At 55.6% G+C, this 25,352-nt stretch overlaps 2 protein-coding genes across 9 annotated transcripts in view; both read right to left on the bottom strand.

The window, feature by feature from the left end:
- Positions 1 to 2,749: 2,749 nt before the first annotated feature.
- On the bottom strand, positions 2,750 to 7,629 carry FOXJ1 (forkhead box J1). The gene is made up of 3 exons (XM_036900303.2): positions 7,310 to 7,629; positions 6,101 to 6,768; positions 2,750 to 4,461 (listed from the first exon to the last, which is right to left on the bottom strand). Exons 2-3 carry the CDS (start codon positions 6,590 to 6,592, stop codon positions 3,700 to 3,702), a joined length of 1,254 nt encoding a protein of 417 aa, XP_036756198.2. The 5' UTR covers positions 6,593 to 6,768; positions 7,310 to 7,629; the 3' UTR covers positions 2,750 to 3,699.
- A 920-nt stretch (positions 7,630 to 8,549) lies between these two features.
- Positions 8,550 to 25,352, bottom strand: part of RNF157 (ring finger protein 157) — a 62,831-nt gene continuing 46,028 nt past the window's right edge. Inside the window, exons 10-22 of one of the 8 annotated variants that reach the window (XR_008997458.1) lie at positions 25,033 to 25,192; positions 24,774 to 24,886; positions 22,715 to 22,953; positions 21,928 to 22,036; positions 20,212 to 20,323; positions 19,609 to 19,796; positions 19,292 to 19,357; positions 18,408 to 18,456; positions 16,613 to 16,723; positions 14,793 to 14,922; positions 12,957 to 12,997; positions 12,508 to 12,852; positions 11,043 to 11,177 (exon numbers count right to left, since the gene is read on the bottom strand). Coding sequence is in view for 5 of the 8 variants with exons in the window: in XM_036900264.2 (XP_036756159.2) it covers positions 11,056 to 11,177; positions 16,613 to 16,723; positions 18,408 to 18,456; positions 19,292 to 19,357; positions 19,609 to 19,796; positions 20,212 to 20,323; positions 21,928 to 22,036; positions 22,715 to 22,953; positions 24,774 to 24,886; positions 25,033 to 25,192 (1,269 nt within the window). In the remaining 3 variants the exon portion in view is untranslated. Of the gene's footprint in view, positions 11,178 to 12,507; positions 12,853 to 12,956; positions 12,998 to 14,792; positions 14,923 to 16,250; positions 16,317 to 16,612; positions 16,724 to 18,407; positions 18,457 to 19,291; positions 19,358 to 19,608; positions 19,797 to 20,211; positions 20,324 to 21,927; positions 22,037 to 22,714; positions 22,954 to 24,773; positions 24,887 to 25,032; positions 25,193 to 25,352 lie in introns of those variants that run through there. The other 7 variants (XR_008997460.1, XR_008997459.1, XM_057501724.1 and 4 more) reach the window with 7 other exon arrangements.

The raw sequence follows: 25,352 nt of genomic DNA on the forward strand, positions 1-25,352 counted from the left end.
GTCCCAGTAGGCAGGTCACCCCCCAGGGCCTCGGTGCGCCACGTTGGCTCACACTGGTCAGTGCGGCCCCAGGACGGGGGAAAGCCCCCTCCCCTGCCCCAGGGTCCTCCCCTCCCTGTCACCTGTGTTTTCCCCCTCATCACACAAGAGTGTGTCAGCAGGACCTGGGGCCACTCTGCTGCCCCACTGTTGATGCAGGCCCCTCCCCACACCCCCACCTCGGCAGGCCCAGGCCTGCCCCACGGGGCCAGCACTCTTCCCCCTGCCAGAGTCCAGATACACCTGTTTACCTTTGGGCCTGGGCCCAGGATGGAAGTGCACCTGACTCCTGACCACATCTCCCCCACCGGCCCTCACACGCCCTCTTTCCCTCCAGGCAGCTCACCTTCTTCCTGCCCCAAGCCTGGGTTCCCCGTGTTCAGGTGGGGGCGGGGCAGAGGGCCAGGGCCTGTTTGCTCCAGGACAGCACGGAGTGCAGGGCCAGGGGAGCTGGGGCCTTCCGGATAGCCCCAGGGTCACTGGGCGCAGGTGCGGCCTGTTCTGCGGAATAGGATGGGCTCTGGGCTGGGATGCGGAGGGCCCACAGGTCTGAGCTCCTGCCCTCCCCCCATCGCACGCCCGGCTGGGGGATACATGGGGGAGGGGGGAGGGGGGAAGGTGGCAAGCTACAGAGGGGGGGCTCCTTGCTTTGGGAAGGGGCTGCCCCCAACACCCAGGAATGAAGTGGTTCAGGTGCTTGTCACCTCAAAGGTGGGGATCGAAGGGGATGAGGGACCTGCTCAGAGAGCTTGAGTCATGGGCTCAAAGCCACACAGCTCAGAAAAGATAGGACCACTCAACACAACACGTGGCCCTGAATGGGTCTGCGGGAACAGAGAGGAGCATTAGTGGGGGGACAATCTGCAAAATGTGAATGGGGTCTGCGGTGAGCCAGGATCACCAGGTCAGAGTGAGCTTCCCGATCGCGAGGGTGGTAGTAGGGTTATGTGTCCTCATTCTAAGGAAATACGCACTGAAGTGTTCATTCTAATGGGGCATCATGTCTGCAATTTACTGCCAAATGGTGCAAAATGTGTTTTGATTAGGATTACATTCAATCTACAAATAAATAGGAAGTAAACGAACATCTTTTTCAAAAAGCCATCCAGCACTGGGCCAGGCAGGGTTGGGAAGAGGAGGGGCCCTGGACTGCAGGCTTTCTCTGCTCCCCTACCCCCCTGTGAAAAGGCAAAACGCAAGCGGAGCCCTGCGCCCCAGCCCCCTTCAGAGGCCCCTTTTGGCCATGGCTGCACTTTGGAAGCCCCTGGGGACCTTAAGAATGCTGATGCCTGGGCTGCACCCCTGGGACCCTTGTCCTGGGCGTGGGGTGTTCAGTAGCTCCTGGGTGATTCTCCTGTGCAGCCAAGGGTGAGGACCCCCACTCGGCTTCTTCAGCCATTCCCCGCCACAGTGGGCAGTTCAGCCAGGCCCTGCCCTTGCCCAGCGCCCACCTCCCCACCCCCTGCATGGGCCTAGGCAGATGGCGGAGGGAACAGTGACACACTCCAGCTGTCAGCCCAGGACGAAGCCCCTCTGGCAAGGGCTGGAAGCTGATCCCAGGGCCGGTGGAGAAGGATGGAGGCCCCTTGTGTCCCCAGTGCTGGGGACGGTGAGAGGAAGGCTGAGAGGCCGTGGGAAGAGGGTGGGAGGAGTTGCTTGGGGGTGAAGGCAGTCTCAGAGTGGAGGCAGCCCCCTCAGCCTGCTGTGGGGAGGGGAAGGGGGCCCCAAACCCCTGGGCCCGCAGTGTGTGCCCTTCTGAAATATTTGGAATGATTAGCAAGTGAAAGCCGCAAGCTAGCCCGGGGAATGCCAGGTTGGCCTAGGCCACCCTCTAGTGAAGGGAAAGAAAGGGGCTTCGGGAGAAGGTGTCAGTGGAAGCTGGACAGGGTTGTGCGGGCAAGCGTGTGCGTGTGTGTGTGTGTGTGTGTGGTGGGGAGTGGGAGCCACTGTGCTTGTGGGGCTGGGAGGGGGCTGGGTGCAGAGATTGGTTCCTGGCAGAGCTGGGCAAGGGGACTGAGAGGGGCTTTTGGGTACCACCCAAACATACAGTTCCCGGGCCTAGTTCCCCATCGGAACTCCGCTAGGCCGGCGCTCATGGGGGGGACCTGCGGTGTGAATGAGGAGGGAGGGAGGGTCTGGATTCCCCGACCTCCCTGGGGGCCTTCCTCCTACTCAGGCCTGCCTTGGGCTTGGGAGGAAGGTGCCAGGCACTGGGTGAGCCCACACCAGGGCGGGAAGTGGGGCCCCTGGGCTGGGGCCCTCTGACCTCACACCCTGTCCTTCCAGGAGAGGAATGGGGGAGGGAGGTGCTGGAGGCAGGCCCAGGCCAGGACCCAGGCGAGCCCAGGCAGGCCCTCCTGGGGGGGAACGCGGGAGGCAGCCCTGGGCATGCTCAGCCTTTGTGAGTCCCTGGAGCCAGGCAGGGGGCTGCGCCTCCTTTGTTGCCCATCCCTGGGGACTGTGGGTGCTGTTTTTCCCATTGTGAAGATGGAGGGCTGAGGCCCAGGCTGCAGGGGACCCCAAAGGGCTGCTTCTCAGTCCTTTCTTCCCTGGGGACACAGAGGTCGTGTGCAGTTCATCAGAGGGACTCTTCAGTACTTCAGTGCCTCTCATCTTCCTCCCAGCCATCCCTCCTGGGGCAGTGAAGAGGGGCCCCCCAAAAAAACCTACCCCTCAAGGTTTTTCCCAAAGAAAGCTATAAGTAGGCCCATTTTAGGATTAAAAAATTTTTATTTTTAAAAACTTTTTGTTGTAAATAACTTTCCATGAAAAAGGTTAAATTGCCCCATGAGGCAGGAGGGTGGATGTGGGACACAGCCCCGGGGCTCAGACACTCCCCAACAAGTGCAGGCAGGGGCCAGCCCCCTTTCCTGGTCCCAGTGTTTCTAGCAAGATCAGCAGCCCGGCAGGTTAAGCCGCAGCTATAGCTACACTCACTACATTAGCCTGTCTGTCCTCTCCCTTCTGCGGCTTGGCTGCCCCTGCCTCCCATCTCCCCAGAACCCCAGCTCCCCGCTGCTCTCGGCCTCAGGCTACTCCACCTCCAGGATGGGGCCTGGAGACCCCAGGGGCCTTGCAAAATCTCGTTGCCCCCCCTGGCACCTTGATCTCCTGTCATCTCCTCTCTCTGCCCCCTCCCCCAGCTCCACCCCATCTACTGCCCGCCCCAGCCCCAGGGAGGCTTTGCTGGGAGAGGCCTCCAGGGGGTTAATTTGCTGTCACCTAATTAGCATTTGTTGTACCTGGGAACTTTCTCTGGATAGAGACCTGGGGAGGAAAGTAAGAGAGGGAGAGCGTGAAGCTGAGGAGCTCTGGGGTGGGCCCTAGCTTGGCCAAGGCCCCCAGACCCTGTCTGCAGCTCTCAAAGTGCAGGGCCCTTGGCAGGTCCCTGGGGCTGGGAAGATGGGGATCCATGAAACACTGTGTATATGGGGGGCTGGGGAAGGGAGGCAGCAATTCTGGTACTGGGCCCCGTTCTCAGCCTCCTGGGCTGGAATCTGAGGGCAGCCTGGGCTAGGGGCCATGGGGCCTCATGGGGCCAGCCTCAGGAGACCTGGTTCAGCCCCTGCCTGGGCAGTAGGGTGTCCCTGGGCCTGTGTTGGGGGGCAGTCTGAGCCCTCAGTTGGGTGTTGTAGGGAGGTGGGATGGGGGCCTGGCCTCTTACAGGAAGGCACCCACACTGGCCCAGTCTTGGAGGTCGGTGGCCAGGGTGGCGTCCCCGGCCTCAAAGAGGGGCTCTGGGGGCAGGCAGCCACTGCTACTTTCGTCCCAGGGGTGCTGCAGGAAGGACGTAGCCAGAAAGGTCTCGTCGAAGTCCAGGCTGTTAGCAGCCTGCTCCGCCGGAGGCCCCCAGGTAGTGGGGCAGTCGATGTGGTGGCCGTGGACAGTGAGGTCCACGTCCCCGTGAGAGGCAGGGCTTAGCGGTGGGCTCAGCTCCAGGGCCCCCAGTGTGCCCAGCTCCCCGCCCAGAGTGCCGGCATCGAAGATGGCCTCCCAGTCAAAGTTGCCTTTGAGGGGTTCCAGCTCGCACTGCTCCTCTTGGGTCAGGAGCAGGGTGCTAGGGGGACGTGGGACCTTGGCCACCCGCTTGGGCAGTGGCTGTTTGCGCTTATGCCCCAGCCTGCCCACGCCCGCAGCCCAGCCCGCCTCCCCGGTGGCCTCCTCGAACTCCTGCAGCAACTGCTGGGCCTCGGTGTTCACGGTCAGCGGCCCAGCCCACGGAGCGGGCTCCTGTGCAGCCTGGCGGGCAAAGGCTGGGTGGATGTGGACTGGGGGCAGCCGCCGCTTCTTGAAGGCACCGCTCAGCAGCCGCTCAGCGTACTGGGGGTCAATGCGCCAGAAGCCCCCCTTGCCGGGCTCATCCTTCTCCCGGGGCACTTTGATGAAGCACTTGTTTAGGGACAGGTTGTGGCGGATGGAATTCTAGGCAGGGGTAGAGAGGAAAGAGAGGAGGAGAGCTGGGTGAGCTGGAAGGGCCGCAATGGGGGGCTCCTAGCGCTCCTCTACCACCTCCCGCCATCATCTCCCTGATGGGGGCTGGGGGGCAGCTGCGCTGCTCTGACTGTGAGACTCTAGGACACCAGCCACAGGAAACCAGGGGCTGGAGTGCTGTTGGGGGCTTTTGTTCCCTGTTGCTGGGATATCTGCCTGCTCAGTCATCCGAGCCCTGAGCCACAGGGTGGCTCTCAGTGCCACCCCGTCCTGCCCTCCCTCCCTCACCCTGCCGCTTGCAGCCTCTGGCCAAAGGCCTCAGCCCCCCCAGGGCCTGGACAGCTATTCCCCTCCGTCTGGGCCTGGCTGCCCTTTCTGTTTGTGAAGTAAGTTGTTTTGGGGCGGGGGGACTGGGTGTGAAGGGCTGTGTGCCCAAGTGTTTGGAGGGACAAAGTAGGGGGGATCTGATGACTCTCCTTGTTGAGCCACTGCTGGCCTGCACCCTCACCCCCTTCGGCCTCCTTCTCCACCTAGGCTGTGAGGCCTCAGTTGATTGTTACCCAGCCAAGAGCATAGCGCTCATTCCTGGGGCCTGTTTTCTGCAGCCCAAGCTTCCCGGTTGGCATAGGGTGGGGGTCTCCACTTTCTCACCAAGGCAGAAATGGCACTTGCCCCAGAGTCATGGCCCAAGCAAATGTGGAAGCATCTGGGACTGTCAGCCTGCAGCCTGCCCCCTGAGGGTGCTCCAGCGAAGGGGCTGGGCATTTCTGGGGCCTGTGCTCCAGGCAGCATGACTCTCAGGGCGATGTCTGCCTGGCTCATTCCTAGGTGTGTGCAGTCTTGTCCAAACCACGCTGGGGCATTGCAGTTTGGGGCCCAGATGGCAGGGCAGGTGGGTGGGTAGTGTCCCTTGGCAAGGCTGGGGTGTTTACGGGGTGGCCCAGGCCCTTTGGCTGCTCTGCGCCACGTTCTGGAGCCGTGGAACATGAAGCCAGTGCGGTAAGGAGAGCCCCTGTGGAAAGCACCTGGCTCAGGTAATTGTCCCCCCAGGGAGGTTGACTGAGAAGAGGGGGAGGAGAAGAGGTAGAAAACTGGGGAGGGGTTGGGGTGAGGGGTTGGGACAACATCTTTAGGAAGGACCCCTCCACTGGTACATAGCTGCCCTTCACACCCCAGAGCAACTCCCCTCCCCGCAGCCCAATTGCAACTCGCAGGACGCAGAGCCGGGCCGGGGCCGTCCAGCCCTGACAAACTGTCCTTGGGCAGGGCAGTGTCTAGGAATTTTAGGACTTGGGACAAAAATGTGTCCCTCTATCCATCACCCTCCTCTAGGAGACTATGTCCAGGCATAGCCTGGCCCTGGCCTTTGGGCTGGGCCTGCTGCTTTCCCCTTGAACTTCAGCATTCCCACCCCTAAAGCCCTCTGAATACCCTCCTTCCTCCCTCTGTGAAGTCAAAAGAGGGGCAATTCCAAGCACTGGGCTCCCTCGAGGCCCTTCCTCAAAGGTCTTCCACTCTTGGGGTCCTGACTGTATTCCACCTACTTCATCTGCGTACCTGGGACGTGAGTCCAGTCTGCGTGGGCTTGGGGGAGGGAGGGAGGGAGCGGCCCCCACGCGCCCTTTCCTACCTGCCAGGTGGGATCAGCATGGCGGAAGTAGCAGAAGTTGTCCGTGATCCACTTGTAGATGGCCGACAGGGTGATCTTGGTGGCCTTGCTGGCCTGCATGGCCATGCAGATGAGCGTGGCGTAGGAGTACGGTGGCTTCACGTGCGGGTTGGTGGCGTAGTCCACGTCGTCGGGGGGCGGGGCCTGTGGAGGTGCGCTCCTCGACGTGCAAGACGCCGTGGGCTTGCCCGGCGTGTGCGGCTGCCCCAGGCAGGCGGGGTCGGCCGCCAAGGGGGACCCTGGCGCTGCCAAGCCAGGTACCTGGTGGTAGCCGTGGGGGTCAGTGCCCCCTGGGGGCAGGGCAGGGGCCTTGGCATTGAGAATGGAGAATTCCTGCAGCCACTGCAGGCTGGTCAGGCTGTCATCCAGGGCGTCGGGCTCCTCCAGGCTGCCCTCCGGCCCTGCCTCCTCTGTCGCCCCTGCTCCCGAGAGGCGTAGCCAGCTCTCCGCCATGTCTGCGGGAACTCTCCGAGGGGTCGGCCAACATCCACGGGCCGAGCCTACGGTGGCCCGCCACGCTCTCCCGCCCGTTGACTCCCGCGGTTCCAGTTACACGGCCTCCCGGAGGCGCGCTTCCATCCCGGGACCCGGGGGTAGCCTCCTCCGATTACGCAGAATGTTTGTCGTGCCTGATGGGACCATAACGGGAGCTGGACACTCTTTCCCCACCCCTGAGGGCACAGGGGGTGCGAGGGGGGAGGCGCCTCTAAAATCGTCCCCTAAACTGGGAGGATCTGGGAAAGGGGAGCAGTGTCGGAGGGTCCGACCGCCACAGGGCCCGCCTCGCCCTTTTCCTCTTGGAGGTTCTAGAGATTTTATTAGCCAAATGAGAGAAGAGGACAGGGGCATCCGAGGCTACTCCCTTCTCCCGGAGAGAGGGAATGCAGAACCCCCCTATAACAAGTGCAAACGGGGCGAGGGAGCCCAGGTGGGCAGTACGAAGGGGTGGAAGGGTGGCGGAGGTCGTCTCATCTGTGGAAAGGGATATTAGGATGGGGGGTCACCGCAAAGGAAGGGAAAGGGACAGAGTTATAAGGGGGTGGGAAGTGAGTGCCCCCTAAACTCCTCAGATGTCGATTCCCAGGCGCATCACTTCCGTCGGGATGACGCGAGGGCAGGCTGGTACCGGCACCCTTCCTTGCTGCGGCCGCGGCCCTCCCAGTCCCTTACCTGGCTCAGAGCGCAGCCCCGGCCAAAGGGAGGTTCTGGAAGAAGTTCTTTCCACCTACTGCGGCTCTTTAACCCCAGCTCAAGCGCCCCGCTGGCGCCCCTCGTCGACCTCCAGCCCGACGGTGCCTCTGAACGCCGGCGGCCCAGGGGCCGGTATTAAGTAGCCACTGCAAAGGCTTCTCCTGCTGCCATGGCGACGCTCCGCCCCCATAAACAGCTTCCGCTGCTGCCATTGGTCAGCACGTCTCCAAGGAGACGGCGGCCTGGCCGCCCGCTCAGTCTGAGTCTCCTCGAGCTCCCTCTTTCGGTTGCCCTCTCCCGCGCCACCAGGCCCCTACCCGCCACCGAGGCGCAGCGCTGCGCATTCCCGCCCGAGGGCCCCGCGCAGGGCTCCGAGGAGCGCGAGACTCGGCGCTCCCGCGCGAGGCCCTCCCCCCGCCCCCGCCCCCGCCCCCGCCCGTCCGGTCGGCGGCTCCCCCGGCGCGGCGGGCCGAGGCTGCAGCGGGCTTAGGCTCGGGAACCGAAGGCTTGCGGGGGTCCTTTCCTCTCCTCTGGACTGCGAGTGGAACTTCCTCGAGTTTCTGTGGCCTTCCCCCCTCCCGACCCAGCGTGTCGTCTCCCGTGCACGCTGGAGGCTCCTGCCTCCGAGGCTACCTGCCGCCCAAGTCCGCGAAACGGCCGCACAGACCGCAGACACCCCGAGACGAGGAGGGTACTCCATTGTGTCCCGGTAAACGCTCCTCCCCACTCCTATCCTCAGCAGGGTTCCCGGGAACTGACATTCCGGAGGCTTCTGGGGAAGTGCTCTCCCTCCTTTCCTGATGTCTGAGGAGGCAGAAGCCACGGACTTGCCAAATTCTCCAAGCGGGGTCATTTGCCCTGTTAGTTTCACCAGCCTTTAAGTGACAGGGACTAAGGGTAGAGGGACACCGGGTACCGTGGCTGGTCCTCTGCCCTGCCCTTGGCCTCCCTCCTGTCACCAGCTTTACCGCTCTTCAATTATTTAGGAGCTGCAGTGTTGGAAGTTCTCCGGTGGTATGGTGAGGGTGGGGTTGAGGGCTCCTTCCTTAGGCCTGGGCCCAGGGATGGCACATCAACCCCCACCCACCCAAGAGCAGGTCTTCCCTTGTCCCTTGCCCTCTCCTACTCCATCACCTCCAGATTCTCTTGAGTAAAAATACTTAAAAGTGCTGGAGAAGTCAGACACTTTCACAAATAAGCCAACTACACAGTTAACAACTCTTCTTCCCTTGTAAACAGTTTTATTCATTTTAAGAATCATGCAGCAATCCATACATATAGCATCCTTGATGTCCCCACTGTAGCGTGCCCATGAGTGTACTCCAGGGATTGAGAGGGGTACACAGGGGGCACAAACAGTACACACACAGATCCCACAGCACAGCGAGCAACCAGCATGCCAAGTTCAGGTGGACAGGACCCTAACTCTCTCTAGATGAAACTGCTTACGGGGTGTGGGTCTGTGCCCAACTAGGTAGCAAAGGAAAAACAGCTCTGAGAAGGCCAAGGCCAAGCAGGGCATGGGAGAGCTCAGACCTGAGCATGGCAGGAAGGAACCACACACCTCCAGCTGCTCTGTGGCTTCGTGTGAGAAGGCAGGCCCCATCCCACTCTCTCTGGGTCAGTTGCTTATAACATGACTGTCTCCACATGAAGGAGTAGGGCAGTAGGGTTGGCAGCTGCCCTGTTCCCTGACCAGGCTGAGGACCAACCTCTTTGGATGGGATATTTCTGTTTGCCAAAGAGCCAAATGAGAACAAAGAGGGTGTGTGCGCATGTGTGTGTTTACGTATGTGAGAGAGAGAAATAGGAGTAAGGGCCATTTCTAACTCGGGTATGTCTTGGTTGTGGAACCAAAGCCTTGAGGAATCTTTCTGAGCCTCTGCTGAGAGGAGGGACACAGACCTTTCAGAAGGGGTGGATTGTGGCTTCCTCTTAGGGGTCCTGGCCACTATAGCTGTTTACCTGCATCTCCTTCATCTCAGGTAACAGCACACTGTGAACACTACCTGCCGGGAGCAGAGGCGGGCTCTGTGCCACCACCCCAGGCCAGGGGAAGCTGCCCATTCCCTGGCGCTTCTGGAGCTTAAATATCAAGGAAATCAGGAAGTGGGGTTATTGCTCCAATCTCAAGTACGAAAGGGGCTGTACATAAGAATGTTGGGAGAAGGAAAGGACAGTAAGTTGGGCCAGAAATAGAGTTCACTGTGGGATTTCCGAGATGCTGGACCTGGGTGCTCAGGACAGAAGCTTAGATTCAGGCTTGGCTCACATCACGTCTGTCGAGAAACGGTCCTCCCTCACCAGAGCAGGACATGAGCCACAACCACTAGGCAGTGCGAGGGGCACCATCACCTGGTGGTACCAAGGAGCCACAGTGAAGGTGCAAAGGATGCCCTGGGCACTGGGCTCTCGTTGAGGCCTTGAACATGGCCCTGAAGAGCTCTTCTAGGGTAATGAGCAAATACTAAGGCAGGCTGTCATGACGGGTATGGCCTATGGCTCTGCCACATCTCAGCCTCACAAATTACTATACCCAACTTTGCTTCCCAACAACCACTTTCCCAAAAACCAGCAGATGACACATCTACCCAAAAGCTACGTGGGATCCATTGATAACACTAGTGTTGAGGCAGCGGGACCTCCTGACAGCTTCTGACCTAGCCTTGAAGTTTCAGGCTCTAGTTTACCTGCCTTATACTGGACTAGGCCCATGATTTGAACATCAGTATCTCTAAATCTCTAACAAGCCTATGGAAGGCATTACATCCTTTCCCCCATCAGGCTCAGAAGATCTGGAAGGCAGGAGAGGATAAAGTTGGGTGGGGAGGCTTCCAGACTACTGCTGGCCCTGGCTCTGCACCCTCCACCACTTCCCTTAGGGCTCCTGGGCACCAGTCTGAGAAGTGCTGGTCTAACGCTCTGAACCTATTTCTTCCAACTATTAAAAAAAGGGGTGGAGACGGGGACAATAGGGATAAGAATGCCACTCTACAGGGTTGCTGCAATGAGATGTGATAATGGATGACAGCTCCCAACCCTGTGCCTGGCATGTAAAGGTGGCCAAAAAATGTTTTTTTTTGAAATGTCAACTTAGGATGGAGTTCCAGGCCTTCATGAATGCCCCTGATCATAAGTGCCTGGGGAATTCTCAGACTCAAGGCTGCCTCCCCAAGCAGACAGATACTGAGGTACAGGGACTAGTTCTGCTACCAGAAGCAAGCACTGCTTTTTCAGCCAACCGTTTTTTGTCTTTGCAAAAGGGCCCTCCTAACACTTTAGGGAGTTAACTCCCCTTATAGTACAACTTGGCTGTCCCTTCTCACAGAAGTCCTGCCAAACATGTTTGTGATGAAGCTGCCAAAATGCCACATCTTCTTGGTTTACCTGCTAAAGAGAAAAAAGATGCACAAGAAACTTCGGGGGGACCTTGACTCCACCTGAGGTTAGGACACGGTGGGAACATTCCAGAGAGAGTTTCTGCAAAGGGTCTTGTGAGCTGTAGTTCATTGAGTGGCTTCAGCCCACAAGAAGAAAGGAGGCTTCCCTTCTGGGAAGGGAAGGGTCACAGTTACAGAGGTGAAGCTGGGAGAAAGAGAAGGCTGACCTCAACGTCCAGCTTTCACATAGGTGTAAAAAGTCCCCGTGTGCCTTGCTGAGGATGCCCAAGAGGCCAGGATGGAAGGCGAGGGCAGGAGGGGGGCCAGGGGCAGGGGCTGGGGCCCTCAGACAGCCAGAGGACCCCACACACAGGGCCTGTGCTCAGGGTCCTCCAGGCTGCCCGATGATAAGCACTGGCGCTGTGTGTTCCGACGACTGGCAATGTTGTCATCAGCCTGCCAGGTACCTGGAGAAGAGAAAAGGAAGGTTTTAGGGGCCATACCTTTGGCCAGCTCCAGATGGTGTCCTCAGTAGTGCAGCCCAGGACTTCAGCACAGAAGCCAGCAGGATTTGTGTTACCTGAAACTCCCATGCATGTGCAAGCCACAGCACGTGGGGGAGAAGTGGGTGCCGCGAGGTGCAGGGGGCTGCTCCTGCCCCACTGGGCCACTGACAGAGCGGGACATGCGAGAAGTATCTTGTTTTGTGTACTTGCCCTCTAATCACTTTTGTATCTTTGTTTGGAAGTTTGCCCATATGTTACAGACAAGGACAAAAACACTGGGCTGGGCTGAGATTTTCATGGGGGCAGGAAGCAGCGGAGGAGAGTGAGAAGAGCGCGTTAATTTGTGCCCGGAGTGCTGGTGTTTGCTGTGGGAGTCCAGCTGGAGCAGGAAGCACCAGGAGCCTGCAGGGTGCCAGGGGCGGAGGATGTGGGGGAGGCCAGGCGCTGGCTCTGCACCCCTCCCCCACACCTCTGTGCCTCATCTCGCGCTGTGCGCCCCCAGTTCCCCACCCTCTCAGCAGCGGGCAGAGGTCTGCTATCAGCTGGGGCCACCAACCTGGGGACCCACTAGCCCGAGAGCCTCAGGGTGCCACAGGCACCCCCGCTGAACTCATCCACCCTTAAGCCGTTGCCCCTCCTGCTCCAGGAGCGCCAGCTGCCCAAGCCGGAAGCCCCTTCTTGGCTCCTCTCTCCTTCGCGCTGTCTGATCCACGGCTACTGCCTGTTTGCCTGCTTCCTAGTTACGTCTAAATGTTCAGTCAGAAAGCCTGGGCTTCGCTCTTGGCTTGTGGCTTACTGCCTGTGGCCCTGGGCAGGGTGGTGGGGCCGTGGAGCCTGGCCCTCCCAGCTGTCGAGTGGGAGATGCATACCCACCCCACTCTCTCTGCACCGGAGGGAACGAGCCGGTCTGCTGAGGGCTGGGGGCCTGGGAGAGCGAGGAGCAGGCCCCACACCCCACCGCAGCTCCCCTCTGCTGCCCTCTCAGCCCACAGACCAACTCATTCCCTCCCGTGCAGAGAGCCTCTTCTGAGACCACACGCAGGGTCCCGGCTGCCACACACTCAGGACAGAGACCCAACTCTCCGCTCCTACGGCCCATGTACCCCCTGAGCACCCCCTCCTAGTGCCCCCCCTCACAGGCCCCAAGCCCGTGAGGTCCAGCGCGTCCCAAAGTGACCCCCAGCAGCCTGGACGACCACCCCACCTTTCACAGCATGGAAACTGCTGAATTCTTCAAATCCTCCACTGGCATGTGGCCCTCGGGGCAAGGCTGGCCCAGCAGAGGACTCACTTGTGGAAGGGCCAGCCCATGGGAGGGGGGCCTGGGCTTCACTGTGTTCAGGTTTGAGGGGGCCGCTCACACTGGGGTCAGCCTCAGGCTAGGCCAGCCCAAGACGAAACACTTTAATGGCAGAAACACTAGGATTAGGTGGGCATAAACTGCTTATTTCCCATAAATGTCCTGGTGTGATAATCCATCGGAAGGCTCTGAGAGTAGTTTGTGGAGGTGGACTCCCTGGGGTAGAAGCAAGTGGGGCAGGGAATTCTGAGGTATTTCCCTTGCCCAGATGGAATTTGGGGCTCTCCACTCCTTGGGGTACTGGAGTCTGGGATGTGGGTCAAAAGAGCTTCTCCCCTGTAAGGTGACAAAATGAACAGAAGGCAAAACTACCTTTAAGTTAGGAACCCCAAAATAAAATGACCTGTTTGTTCACTTAAATAATTTGGTAGATCTCATACCTATTCCTCAATGTTTATGGGGCAGGATTCCGGAACTGCCGCTGTTTGGTAGGAAAGACCAAAAGCAAATGGTAAACGAGAGAAGACACACGTGCATATACAAAATAAAAGCCACACCAGGAAGGCCAGACTGACAGGCTGTCTGGCTCAGGATTCACATAGGCTCTGTTACAGCCCCACCAGCCTAGAATCCTCAGCCAGGACAGAAACCTGGTTCCCTCCAAAAGCCTCGGGACCCAGCTGAAGGCCCTGCTCAGTCTGGCTCCCCGATCCACTCTGTGGTGAGAGGAGATCTCACCACGGTAACGTGCCCTTTCCCGCAAAGCCGGGCCCTTGGCCGAACTCGGCTGCTGCCCTCCACTCACCCTGCGTGGAGGGCAAGCCTGGTTGTAGAGAGTGAACCCAGAACACCGAGGAGGGCTCCCTTCGGAGTGCTACCATTCTGTCCAGCCCCTCGGCCAGAAACTGAGCGTGGAGATTCAAAACGCTTCGTGGGAGAGAGAAAAAGGTGCTTTCCGTTCAATCCTCATTTTGGCCAATGAGAATCTGGGGAGAGAAGAGACCTCTAGAGGCAGATTCGGGCAGCACGTTTGGGAAATTGTGCATATCCTTCTGCCTCTACCAAGCCAGTCGTGAAATTCAAGGGCTATAAATAATGGAAAGGTCTCCTGGAGCTCCTCTTCAGGGGAAAAAGAAACTTAATTCGGAGTTTTCTTTAGCGTCTGTTAGTGTAAACTTTCTCTCTCAATCTTGGGTTATGAGGCCTGAGGAGAGGAGCGACTTGAACTCCAGGTCTCCATAAATGTTTTCAGACTCCACGGGATATGCTCAGTGCGGTCATCTAAAAATATATTTGTGTTTCCACCAACAAACCCAAATTATCTTTGCTTTTCCCATGACGTACACTACCCAGAGCCTGTTCACAGAGTTATCACCGGGCCCCTGCACTGCCACCTGTGTGGCGGTCCCGTAATTCCTTGGAGCCACATGTCCTTCCCATGGCCTCCTGATTCTAATCTGCTCAGGGCTTGTGCCTACCAACTTCGATTCCCTCTTTTTGAGTACCTTTTAGAACAATCTCAGAACATTACCCTCCTCCGCCCCCCTACCGACTGCCTTGGTCTTGGGGCCCAAGAAAGCTTGGAAGCTTCCTAGGCTGAGGGGGCCTGGAGTGGCACAGGGGCCCTCTCAGCCACCCCCACATGTGTGGGGAGGATGGGGATGGGACTGCGTGGCGCTCATCACAGCGGGGTCCCCTGGCAGAGCACGTGTGAGCAGGGGAAGGGGGCAAGTGGCCCAGGGAGGGTGTGGATGTTCCCCGGGCTCTGTGAGGGGAGTGGTGTCCACAAGACTGAAACCCTCTCCAGCAGAGACCAAGTGCCTGAGGGGCTGTCATGGCACCGTGGGAGCTTGAGGAGCCAAGCCAGCCTGCGGGGGCCATTTGAACTTACAGCTGAGAGCAAAGAGGCCTGTTTATTCCACATGACCTACCAAAGTAGACACTCCTGTCTTTGACTCAACAGATGCTTCTGAGCACTTTGCTACCAGTGTTATGCCAACGGCACAGCCAGAGAAACATTTACCAAGGTAGCAGACCTGCTTTCCCTGTCCCGTCAGAGCCCTGAGACAGCTGGTGAGGGTCAGTGGGACACCTCAGGCACTTACACGAGTTCTTCGCCCCACAGCCCTCACCAGCTTTTGTTCTCAGGCCCGGCCTGAACTGTGAGCCCTGTTTAGTCTCAGAATGGCCGGCTCCCAGGTCCCTGCAGGAACCCGGGGCCCCTTCTCCCAGGCTCCCTCCCCTCCCAAAGTCCCCTAAGTGGAATGAATACCCACAAGCAGCTGACTGGAGGGAGTTAGGAGGAGGAGGAGGCGGCAGGAACAAGCACAGTCTCCACCTGCATGGCAGGAACCCGATGAACCAGCTCCCAGCAGCCCCTCTGCCAAAAGGCCCGGGTGGGGTCATCTGGAGGGAGGCAGGAACCTGGACTTTGCTCTGGAAGCGCAGTGAGAGGACAGCTGAAAGGGGCTGCCACAGACGCAGGGCTGTGTGAGGACAGAGAGGTCCTCCTCCCCAATGAGTGACCAAGGGCACCAATTCCAGACACACCCTCCCATGACCCTTGCCACAGAAGCATCCCCATTTTTGTGGAGTGGGGATTAATATATTCTCACAAATATTTTTTTCTTGGAAAATCTCAGTATATTGAGGCCCTTGTCAGTTAGGAGTGGAAACCTGAGCCAAAGCCCCCGGGACGTGGACACACCCAGCAAGCCTGGCGTAGGGCCCAGCAGATCAGGGAGGACAGTGCTGGCACAGAGTGAACATAAACTTCCACACAAAGTCTAGATAACAGAAATGAGTTTAAAAATAAACCAGACAGAAAGAGTCACATTTGGCAAAAGGACATGGAAAACAAATGGGCAGACAGAAGCGAGGAAAGAGTGGGAAGGCAGGCAGTGAACCCCGGGCCCCACGGCTGGGTCTGTGTCTCTCTCCCACCACGGGCAGGTGGGCTGACGCCGCTCTTGGCCTCACTGGAGAGAAGAGACCTGGGCAGACCGAAGGGGAAATGGCCCAGAAGTCCTTGGAAGGCTGGAGAGAGCAAACATCTGGGAATGATGGCTCCCCTGCCGCGAGCCTAGCTGGGGCAGAGTGTGAGCGGCCCTGTGTCTTCCACAGGCTGATCGAGAGTGGCAGCCCCAGGAGGCCAGGGCCCTCCAACATGTCTGCCACCTCACTGGGCGAGCCAAGCACTGGACCCAAGACGCAGTGTGGCTGTTCTGAAGGTAAACCAGTTGGTCTTCATTCCAGGGGCTAAGAGATTATGAACAGCACAATGGGAAGGACAGTCTCTGCCGTGGAGCCCGGAGGGGCGATTTTGACCCAGTTCACTCGGGCAGGACTTGGCCCCAGAGAAGAGGTCATGGAGCCCCTGCGTGAGCACGCAGAGCAGAAGGAGGTTGGTGCTCAAGGTGCGATTAGCAGGTTAGAAATTTTGCTAGATTCAGTTTAGTTTCATGAGAAGGAATAAGGGCACACTGACAGCCCTGATTAAATTTAAAGTTAGGGCTCCAGGGAGCACAGTCACCCTCGACCCCTGACCTCTCCTTCGGGATCCAAATCTGGTTAAGTTCAATGCAAGGGCTAACCCAAGGCTCCCTGGATCACAGAGCCATTTGCTAGTCTATGAGATGTTGCTTTCCAAGTCCTCCCTGTTCCTCACTAAACACATTCCTTCTAAGGAGGCACAGATTCCCTTTCAAAGGCTCAGGCTGTCTTTCCAGGACTACCGTAGAGAGGTGGTGTCTGTCTGCCTCAAACTTCCCGTTGATGTCAACATGACCGGGCCACGGGATCTGCAAGATGATGATGCAGGGGGAAAAATCAGGCCAGATCGGAAGGGGAGGAAGTTTTGCTCATTTCTTCCTGTCCCAATATTCTCACTCAGAGCAGGGTCGCTCTTTGCACAAAGCTTAAGTACTCTCCTGAGGCCGCCTCAATTCCTTCCAGCAACTGTTTGCCAGCATCTTAGTACAGCCCTTGCCTTCTTGCAGGAACTGCAGGGCAGGAGATGGGTGTCCCAGGGTGAGAGCAGGGGTGCAAGCAGGGGAGCATCTCCCACCAAGTTCCTGTTCAGCAGACTGCCACTCACCGGGTAAGCAGACCTCAGAGCGCAGCTTATTGTCCAGTGCTTTCACGCTTGCGATGTCAAAGTCATTGTTATTGTCACACTCCATACCTAGAAGTGCACATGTCCTCTGGCCTGCAACGGAGTTAATGCAGTTAGAGAGGGGCTGGCTCTATTTTTCTCTGCTTTGCTGTCCTTAAAATAAGAATCTTAAGGATGGAGACAAAAAAATCAAATCACATGTTTAAAAAAAGACAGTAATTAAGTGGGTAAAGAGTGGACAATAAAGGAATCAAGTTGCATGAGACTGTTTGTGTTCTCGCCCTATTCTGCCCTGTTTCCCTAACTGGCCTCTTTCCAGCCATTGTTCAAACCACAGGCAGGGCTGTGGGATGCAGGCTACACAGAGCACTGTGACCGGAGCAGAGTCTGGCTGGGAAAGGCTAGGGAGAGCTCCTGGGGAGGTGAGCCCAGCTCCTGCCTGTGTGTCTTGGATGTTGATGACCACAAGACTCTGAAAAATGATAAATACATAAATCCACCACCAAAAGTCTTAGGTTCCATAATTTCACATATTAAATCAGAATCAACACATTCACAAAATTATTTGTTTTCTGATGAGACTTAATTCGTTATTTTGAGGATGTTTTAATTAAGAGATTGATCAGAAACCTACAGACATGTGAGAAGGAAGTGGAAAGTTTTAGACGTTTTGTCAAGCTCCCTGCTTTTATTTCTTGGTGAAAGAGAGAAAACACAAATACACCGTGTGGGCTGTAGAATGTCAGGTGGGAACTACCTGCCACCCTGTTTTTTAGCAGCAAACACTCTACAGGAGGACAGCCACAAAGGGCGACTTGGAGCCTGGAACACTGAGGCCATCAACCGAGTCAAGGAAGTGCCTGACCCCATCAGGCTGGCGGGCGCGATAGTGGCGGAGGCTCGGCCTTGGCGCCGGCCACTCCTTCAGGGCTCCTTGGCCAGACAACAGTGGCCAAGTCAGCATGCACACCCCCTCAGCCCCCAAGCAACGGCCAGCACTAAAGCAGAAGCAACTGGGATGACATCTGCGTCCAGGCTGGGGTCAAGACGTGCTCTGGAGGCGCCCTTCTGCGGGCGCAGCAGGAGGCAGAGGTGTGTTCCAGAATGCGTGGGGTCCTGTCCCCAGGTGGGGATCCTGCTCCCTTGCTCTGTCAGGCATTCCTTTGCTTCTAGCCTTACTAGACACAAAACTCTTCCAACTGAAGACGTGAAGGAGGCCTGAATCACGCTAAAGAAAATGATCACCCTAAGCCCATCAAACCCTTTCCACACTCAGCTGCTGCTGACTCTTTCCCACACCTTTGCTGTGCCCACGCTCTATGGTCCCTCTGTTACCATAATGTCAGCCATTTTCTTTTAAAGCAAATCCCAGCGAACTGCCTAGTCCTTCCTTCCAAGGGGAGGAAACTGTCTGCTGCTAAAGCTCGGGGCTGCCAGGGTGGCTCTGTGGGACCCAGCTGAAGAGCTGAAGCAGGAGGCAGGTGAGGGGAGCTGCCCACGGAGCTTTAGAATGTATTCTATGTAAATGGCGGCCTACTCGTGTCTTCTGCAGCACCCCCATCCTGACGTCTTTGGCTTTGAGGCCCAGAGAGGGCTGGGAAGTCCCCTCGGCCCTCAGGACCCTGCTTGTTTTGATACTCCGTCCAGATGACAACTTTTCCCCAACAGCCACACAGTTAAGTAGTACCACCAAGTCACACCAGTGCCCCTTTCTGTGCTTTAAAGAAGACCCAGGAAAGAGAAATAACAAGAGGGAGCAAAACACCAGGTCTTTTACCATCTTCCTGTGTGGGTGACCCGTCCTCTTCCTCTATAACATCGTTTCCCTAGGACAGAAGAAGGTACTATGAGTCTATAAAGCAGTAAAATAAATATGTTGATGGGCTGAATATGGAACTAATTATCCTGATAGTATTTAACCCCAGGCCTGCGTCAATAGCATGCATTTCCATCCATCTGAGGCACCCAGGAGGCTGAGCAGAGGCAGATGTTGCTTGGTGAGGCCAGATGGACCCATACGAGGCCTGAGGCCCTATAGAGATACACCCTAGGAATGTCAGGAATGGCCCTGCTAATAGTTTAGCTCATACTGTTTCTCTAAGGTGGACATAGAACCTGTCAAATGAAAAAGCTAATAGTGAGATCATAAAACTTTCAGGACTTCCTTAGGACGCCAAGCCCCATCAGACAGTCCTTTGGGAGCGTCTGGCTGAAGAAGTTCTGGTGCCCTCAGGGTGAGCTGGGTCTTTCATGCCCTCCCTGCACACCTTGGTCAGGGCACTTCTCATGCTGAACTGCAGTCCTGTTCCCCCACCCAGCCCAGACCTGGACAAGGCTCCTGGGTGGGTGGAGTACATGGGGGGCAGGGCAAAACCAGGCCACTTGGGTCTTTATGTCCCCAGTGCCAGGAAGTGCCTGCAACAGTTGTCCTGTATAAATACTACATGAACAAGGACACATTCTCAAGGTTTAGGGTCTGGCTGGGAAGAGCGCCTGTTAGAACTCACTCCACGCCTGACACACAGATGCTCTTCCCTCTGCCCGCACCCCACCTCCAGTTGATCCAAGCTGCCACCCAAGCGGCCCCCATCCTTCTGTATCCCCTGCAGCTCCATCAGGCCCCTGCCTGGGAGGAACGCTGCGGGCCGCTCTTGGTGTTACCTCCGCATCCTGCTCCTCAGCAGCGAGGCCTACGAAGTTGCTGTCTGGAGACCCCACGGGCATCACCTGCAGAACAGCGCTGAGCATCAGGTGTGGACCCAGCCACTCGCCGACCCCAACCACGTGCTCAGGGCAGAGGTGGTGCCAAACGCAGATCTGAGCGAGTCTTCAACCCAGGAGCTGGTGGCTCATTTTCTGGGGCTCTCCTTCCAAGCACCATGGGGACATTGCAGATAGCCCTGGTGGCTCTGTGAGCTGCTTTGGACACGTGTGTAGAGCATGGGGCAGCAAGGATGGTCCCCATGCTCCTCACTTACCTCTCCTTCTTCGGAGGGGGCCCTGCTGGCGGCCTGGGAGGAAGGGGGGGCCTCTCCCTCCTCTTCAGTGCCAGGGGCAATGTAGGAGCCAGACATGGAGGAGACCGTGTCGGTGCTGATCTGGGAGTGCCGGCTCTGGGAGGACACCATGGACATGACTGACTGGGCCAGGCTGCTGCTGGCAGGGTCTGTGGAGACGGGCGGAAGGAAGGAAAGGGGGTCAGGCGCTGTCCCTGTGAGCTGAATGAAGTGGCAGGGACCACATGGCCTCGCCTTGCCCTCACCAGGAAGGTTCTAGAGCTGTGGTTTTGCAAGGTTCTGCTCTTCTACACTTTGGAGCTGAGAACTCAACCTTGGGGACAAGGGATTTGGTTTTTCCTGTCATAATGTTAAAGCAAAACCTTATGAGGCAGGACTGGGAGCAAGACACCTGCTCCTCCCTGAGCTTTTCGGCAAGACCGCCATTCATCGTAGGAGAGCAAGTCCCCCCGGTCTCTTAAGTTGAGTCTGTTAGTCACATAGCTTAGGCTGTGGAGGGGCTACTCGGAGCTCTGTGGCCCAGGCTGAGGAAGCGAACATGCAGTTGCTCCCCTCCTCATGTACCTTCTGGAGAGGAGATTGTGGAAGAGAGAGGCGTCCCTGTGCAGGACGACTGGTCGACAGCTCCTGATGATGACAAAGTAAGATTCTCGCTCTCTGGAGTTACACCACATTCCTGGGGGAAGCAGAGGGAGCGCAAGTCAAGCATTTTGCAGGAAGGGTATGCGCAGGGGCCTGGGGGAGGGGGAGAGGGGACCTTGGGGGGACAGAGGCCCCACAGCCCCCACTGAGTTACATGCAGAGCAGGCAGGCCACTGCCTTTGTCACCATTATCCCCCCCACCCCCACCCCTCCTGGCCTGGGCCACCCACTGCCTCCCAGGGGAGGCACAAACTTCAGTCAGCACATCCTGCCTGAGGCACAGCAGCTGCTAGGGCCACACAAAGACGCAAGTCACCCAGCAGCTGGGACCTGGGAGCACCCCAGTATTCTGAACAGCCTTCCTTCTGAAGGAAAAGAACACAGACCCAGTAGAGGCCTCGCTACCTGCTGGGCATCTCCACTTGGATGTTGGGGTAGTTCTGGCTCTATGCAATCAACTCAAACACCACCTCTGTGCCCCAACCCACTTCCGGCTCCCTAGCAGTCACCCCATCCCAGGCCGAGGCAAAGCCCTGTAGATCCTGCCTCCACAGCCTGATCCCCCTCCTCTAGGCACTCTTTATATTTTGTTCCAGGCTTTCCCTCCTGCCTGGGCTCCTGGACTAGAATCTGGCTCAGCCTGTCCCCATCCCCTGTCCACACACTGCCGTCCGGTGGGCCTTGATGAAGGAAGCGCTCCCAGGACCACGGGCCTTCTCAGAGCCAGGCTCCTCTCTGTGCCTGTGTGTGTGCAGTCCTCTCACCTGGAAGGTTTCTCTCACCTTTCTCTGCATGTCTAAAAATGTCAAGATTCAGCTCAAAGGGTACTCCTGCATAACACCTCTCTGGACTCCTCCCCTCAACGTGGCCTTTCACACCTCTGCTGCAGGACTTTATTGTCCTTGTTTTGGGTGCATGTATCTTCTCATTAAAATTCATTCACTCATTCATTCAACAACTCCTTACTGAGCAACAACTATGTGACCGACAGGGTGCTGCTATTCGTGCACATGTCCCGGCCCAACTAGACAGTGAACTCCTCAGAACCAGAGGCACTGCCATCTGCACGTGGTCCCCTGGACCTGGCATACTGCCCTGCAGAGGGTGGGTGTAATAGCCTGTTGGGTCATCTGTGGGGGGGCACAGGGCCTGTCTTCCCCACTGGCTGTTCCCAGGCCCAGAGCCCTCTTTTCTCCAACATCTGTACTGGCTCTCTTGCCTCCTCCCTGTCTGTTCATGGACCACTTTTCAAAGATTGCAAACTGTGTTCTCTGCCTCGAACTACCTTTTCCCTTATCTGACGTACTGATCCACAGAACCATCTGACACACACATTTTTTTCTCACTGTCTTTTGTGTCTACCCTGCCCCAATATCAAGAACATAAGGGTGCTCAGGGCAGGGGCTTGGGCAGTTTGCTCCCTGCTGCTATCCTCACACCGGGGCTGGGGCCTGGTAACTGACACAGGCTCAGTACACGGTTGGAGGAATGAGTCTAATGCAACCTCAGCTGCTGCCCCAGATAATGCTCCAGAGGTGTCTGATGATGAGTGAAAGCAGATGGACCTGCAGAGGCAGGCAGGTGGGAGGAGAGGGCCTGCAGTCCAACGTCCAGGAACCGGAGGAGGAAGCAAATTACCTCTCCAAGGTGCTGAGTGGACGGTCTCTGAGAGAGGTGTGTCTCAGACTCGCTGCAAGAACGCTCATCCTCCTCTTCATGCAGCACCGAAGAACTCTGGGAAATGGCCCTGTGACAGTCCCGCAGGGAGAGCAGCTGAAGCCCATGTCCAGGGAAAGAACAGAACTAGCCTCCCCTTAGCCAGCCTTCACAGGAAGAAGAGGCTGCATGGGGAAAGTGAGGGGGCCCAAACAGAAGGGGTAGGGGGTGGGAAGAGCACCAAAAAGGGACTGAGACTGCTTCTGGGTGTAAGACACCCGAGTTTTACCTTTAACTGCTCCAGTAGCTTGTGTGTATACTTAGAGAAGACAACTGACAATTTTAGGGGCTCAGTATTTCATCAATAAAATATCCTCCTTCACTCTGCCACAGAAAGCTTATTATGACTTGTGCTTGGTTGGACTTAAGTACTTAACAGATACAGATGACAAGCTTCCTGCAGCCTTCAGACTAAGCGAGGCTTCCCGGGGGGCCTGAATGACCCTAACGAGGTTGTCTTCCCTATACCCCATCTCCTCCCCCAAAAAAGAACACCTACGAGATCTGTCTATCCAGATCCTCCTAAGGACCTGTATGCCATCTCCTTTCCTCTCCTAAAGGATAGGATAACCTTCCCCGCAAGTGCCAATCCCAGGTCTTCACTGCCAGTGACCCAGGCTGCGAGCCAGCATTGCAAGAGGTGAAGGATGGATTGAAAGTGCCTCATCCAGGCCCCCAGGGTCACTGCTGCTGAGTGCCAGCTACTCACTTGGAGAGACTTTTCTTGAGCTTGAGTCCTTGGCTGCTGCAGTCGGACAGGCGGTCAAGGGGGGAGAGAGTCCTGACGGGGGGCAGATGGCCATCACTGCCGTAGGAGGGCAGCATTCCTGAGAGGTGGCCATCTCCAAGCACGTGGAGTGGAGGGATGGCTGGGGATGGGGTGAGGGGCCCATTGAGGGCTTCCAGAAGAGACACTACTTCATAACCTGGTGGAATGTTCTCTGAGGACTAGGGGAATCAGACACAGGTTGAAAAATTAATTAAATACTCTTTGTTTTATGGCATGATCATGTTTCTTATTCTACACTGGAAAAATGTTTTCTTTTACATGTGGCCTGGGGTCAGGCAAGAAAAGCTGCTGTTCTAGAGGTCAAAGAACCATGCATTCCTATAATCTGCTTATAGATGAACTTCTTCTTAATAATTTTTCTGATTGTAATAGAAATATACATTCATTAGAGGAAATCTGGAAGATATGTGAAGGTAGAAAGGAGGAGAAAATATCAATGAGCAAATCACCCAAAGTAATACCTTTTATTATTGTTCTGGTGTATTTTCTTCCTGTTTTTTTCCTCTGTACTGTTTATCAAGTTCTAATCTATCTGTTTATGTCATCAACATTCTTTCCTTCATATCTGTCTCCTTTCATAGTTACCATAAGTTTCCTAACTGTTCTACTAGTGCTGGGAATTTAGTTGCATCCAGCACTTCCTACTGTAAAAAACATTTTGGTAAATTATCCTTGTGCATAACTCTTTTCACAGATTCTTTTCTTGGTATTAAATTCTTAGACCTTAGGCTACCAGGTATAAATGTTTTTAAGGCTCTCGATACATACAGCTGTTTTGTTTTGTTATTTTCAATTATCTTTCTAGTTACACTCCAGTAAGCAGAACAGAAACCTATTTTAATTGCTTCTCTGCCTGCTCGGAGTAGCTTTTAAAAAGACTTTACATTTAAGAGGTGAAAAATAGTGTCTCATTTTATTTTGCATATGGTTGATTTTTAAAAAAACAGTTGTTAACCAGTTATGTTTCCTCTTTTGAGGATTAAAAAACTATATCCTTTGCTCATTTATTTACTGTTTTATTCATACAAGCAAGGCAAAGATAATTAACCTTCTCTTGTATATAAATGTTGTGAACACATTTCTTTTTCTTTAAATGAGTTGTTTGCCTTTCAATTTTGTTCATCTTCTATACATCTGAAGTTTTACATTTTTTATGTGGTAAAATCTGTACACTCCATTTTTTTGTAGTGCTGCACTGCTTTTAAGCTTAGAGAGTCCTCCCCCATCTAAAGTCAACTAAAGAATCATCTAATATTTATTCTAGGTTTTAATGTTTTGTTTGTTTTGCTTTGCTTTTAATATAGTTAACTAGTTACTCCATCTAGAATGTATTTGTTATCCAGTAAGGAGTAAAGTGCTAAAACTGATTTTTCTCCCTAAATAGCTAACTAATTATTCCAGTACCATTTACTGAAAAATAACTCACTTGCACTAGTGTGTTAATCTAAAGACTGTACCTGTTAGTCCGTAACTACAAAGCTTCGAGGATTTACTCTAACACTATCACTTACACTGTGAAACCAAAGGGAATCATCTCATCACCTTGGCTCCCAGTTACTGAAGCCATGAAATGGGATAAAGTAAACAGTTACCTTCCTCAAGGATTCAGATAAACGTAGTAAATTGTATTCACATCCAAAACAATCATCCCCTTGTTTCTGCTTGGGGAAGTTCCAGAGTTGGACCCCACTGGGGTGAAACAGCAGGCAAACTACTGCTAGCATGGTAAATATTCACTGGACACCAAGTCCCCAAGGAGGAAAAGGGGAGTTTTAATGATCATTATCTGATTTTTCCATTGCAATATTGGTTGGTTTTAACAGAACAGGATCTAGGCCAGCTAGCTAGATACTCCAGCATGCCAAAGTTTAATTATTTGCTATAAAGTCACGTAAAGAAGGAGGAAGGGTGGGAAAAGCCAGCAAGGAGACTACAAAGCACTAGTTTCACAGGGCGCTGTGTTTCCTGCCCGACTTACTGAATGCTCTTCCGAGTCAGATGTCTGGGATGAGATGATGGGGTTAAAACTGGTTGGAGACAAGGGGCCCAGTTTTTTCCTCATGGCTCGAATCTGAAGCAGAGCCCGAAAGGCTGTGAGGAATAAAACAGGCAATCAGGTTGTCCTGATGCAGGAGTCAGGATGAGCAAGAGCCTAGACAGACTGCCGTCCCTCCTCCCAGCGCCCAGCGCTGCTGACGCAGCAAGCCCAGCCACTGCCCTGCAGTTCTGGGGCTTACGGAGTCGGCAGATGGGACAGTTGTTGGCCTGGTAGCGCAGCGTGTCTGCACAGGTGTTACACAGGCAGAGGTGACGACAGGGCAGAATCAAGGTGTCCCGGACATCGGAGAGGCACACCACACACTCAGCACTGTTATCGCTCACTTCATCCTCAGCCACCTGGCCGGAGAGACAGAAGTTTAGCCAATGATGCAAAGACCTTCACGTCCCATGCTTTCTTTACAAGGCAGCCTGTCTAAGGAGCTGAGACAAGCAGAGAAAATCTTTGGTTCACATTGGACTTGACAGTTTACCAAGTGTGTTCACATACTCAGTTCAC

Source organism: Manis pentadactyla, chromosome 4 (genome assembly GCF_030020395.1).
Source record: "Manis pentadactyla isolate mManPen7 chromosome 4, mManPen7.hap1, whole genome shotgun sequence".
Classification (NCBI taxonomy): Eukaryota; Metazoa; Chordata; class Mammalia; order Pholidota; family Manidae; genus Manis; species Manis pentadactyla.

What these genes read in the sequence shown, in the direction of transcription:
- FOXJ1 (XM_036900303.2), bottom strand. Translation starts at nt 6,592, where the DNA reads ATGGCGGAGAGCTGGCTACGCCTCTCGGGAGCAGGGGCGACAGAGGAG. An exon ending in ATGCTGATCCCACCTGGCAG is followed by an intron (nt 4,462 to 6,100) that starts GTAGGAAAGGGC and finishes ACCCCTGCCTAG; the next exon opens with AATTCCATCCGCCACAACCT.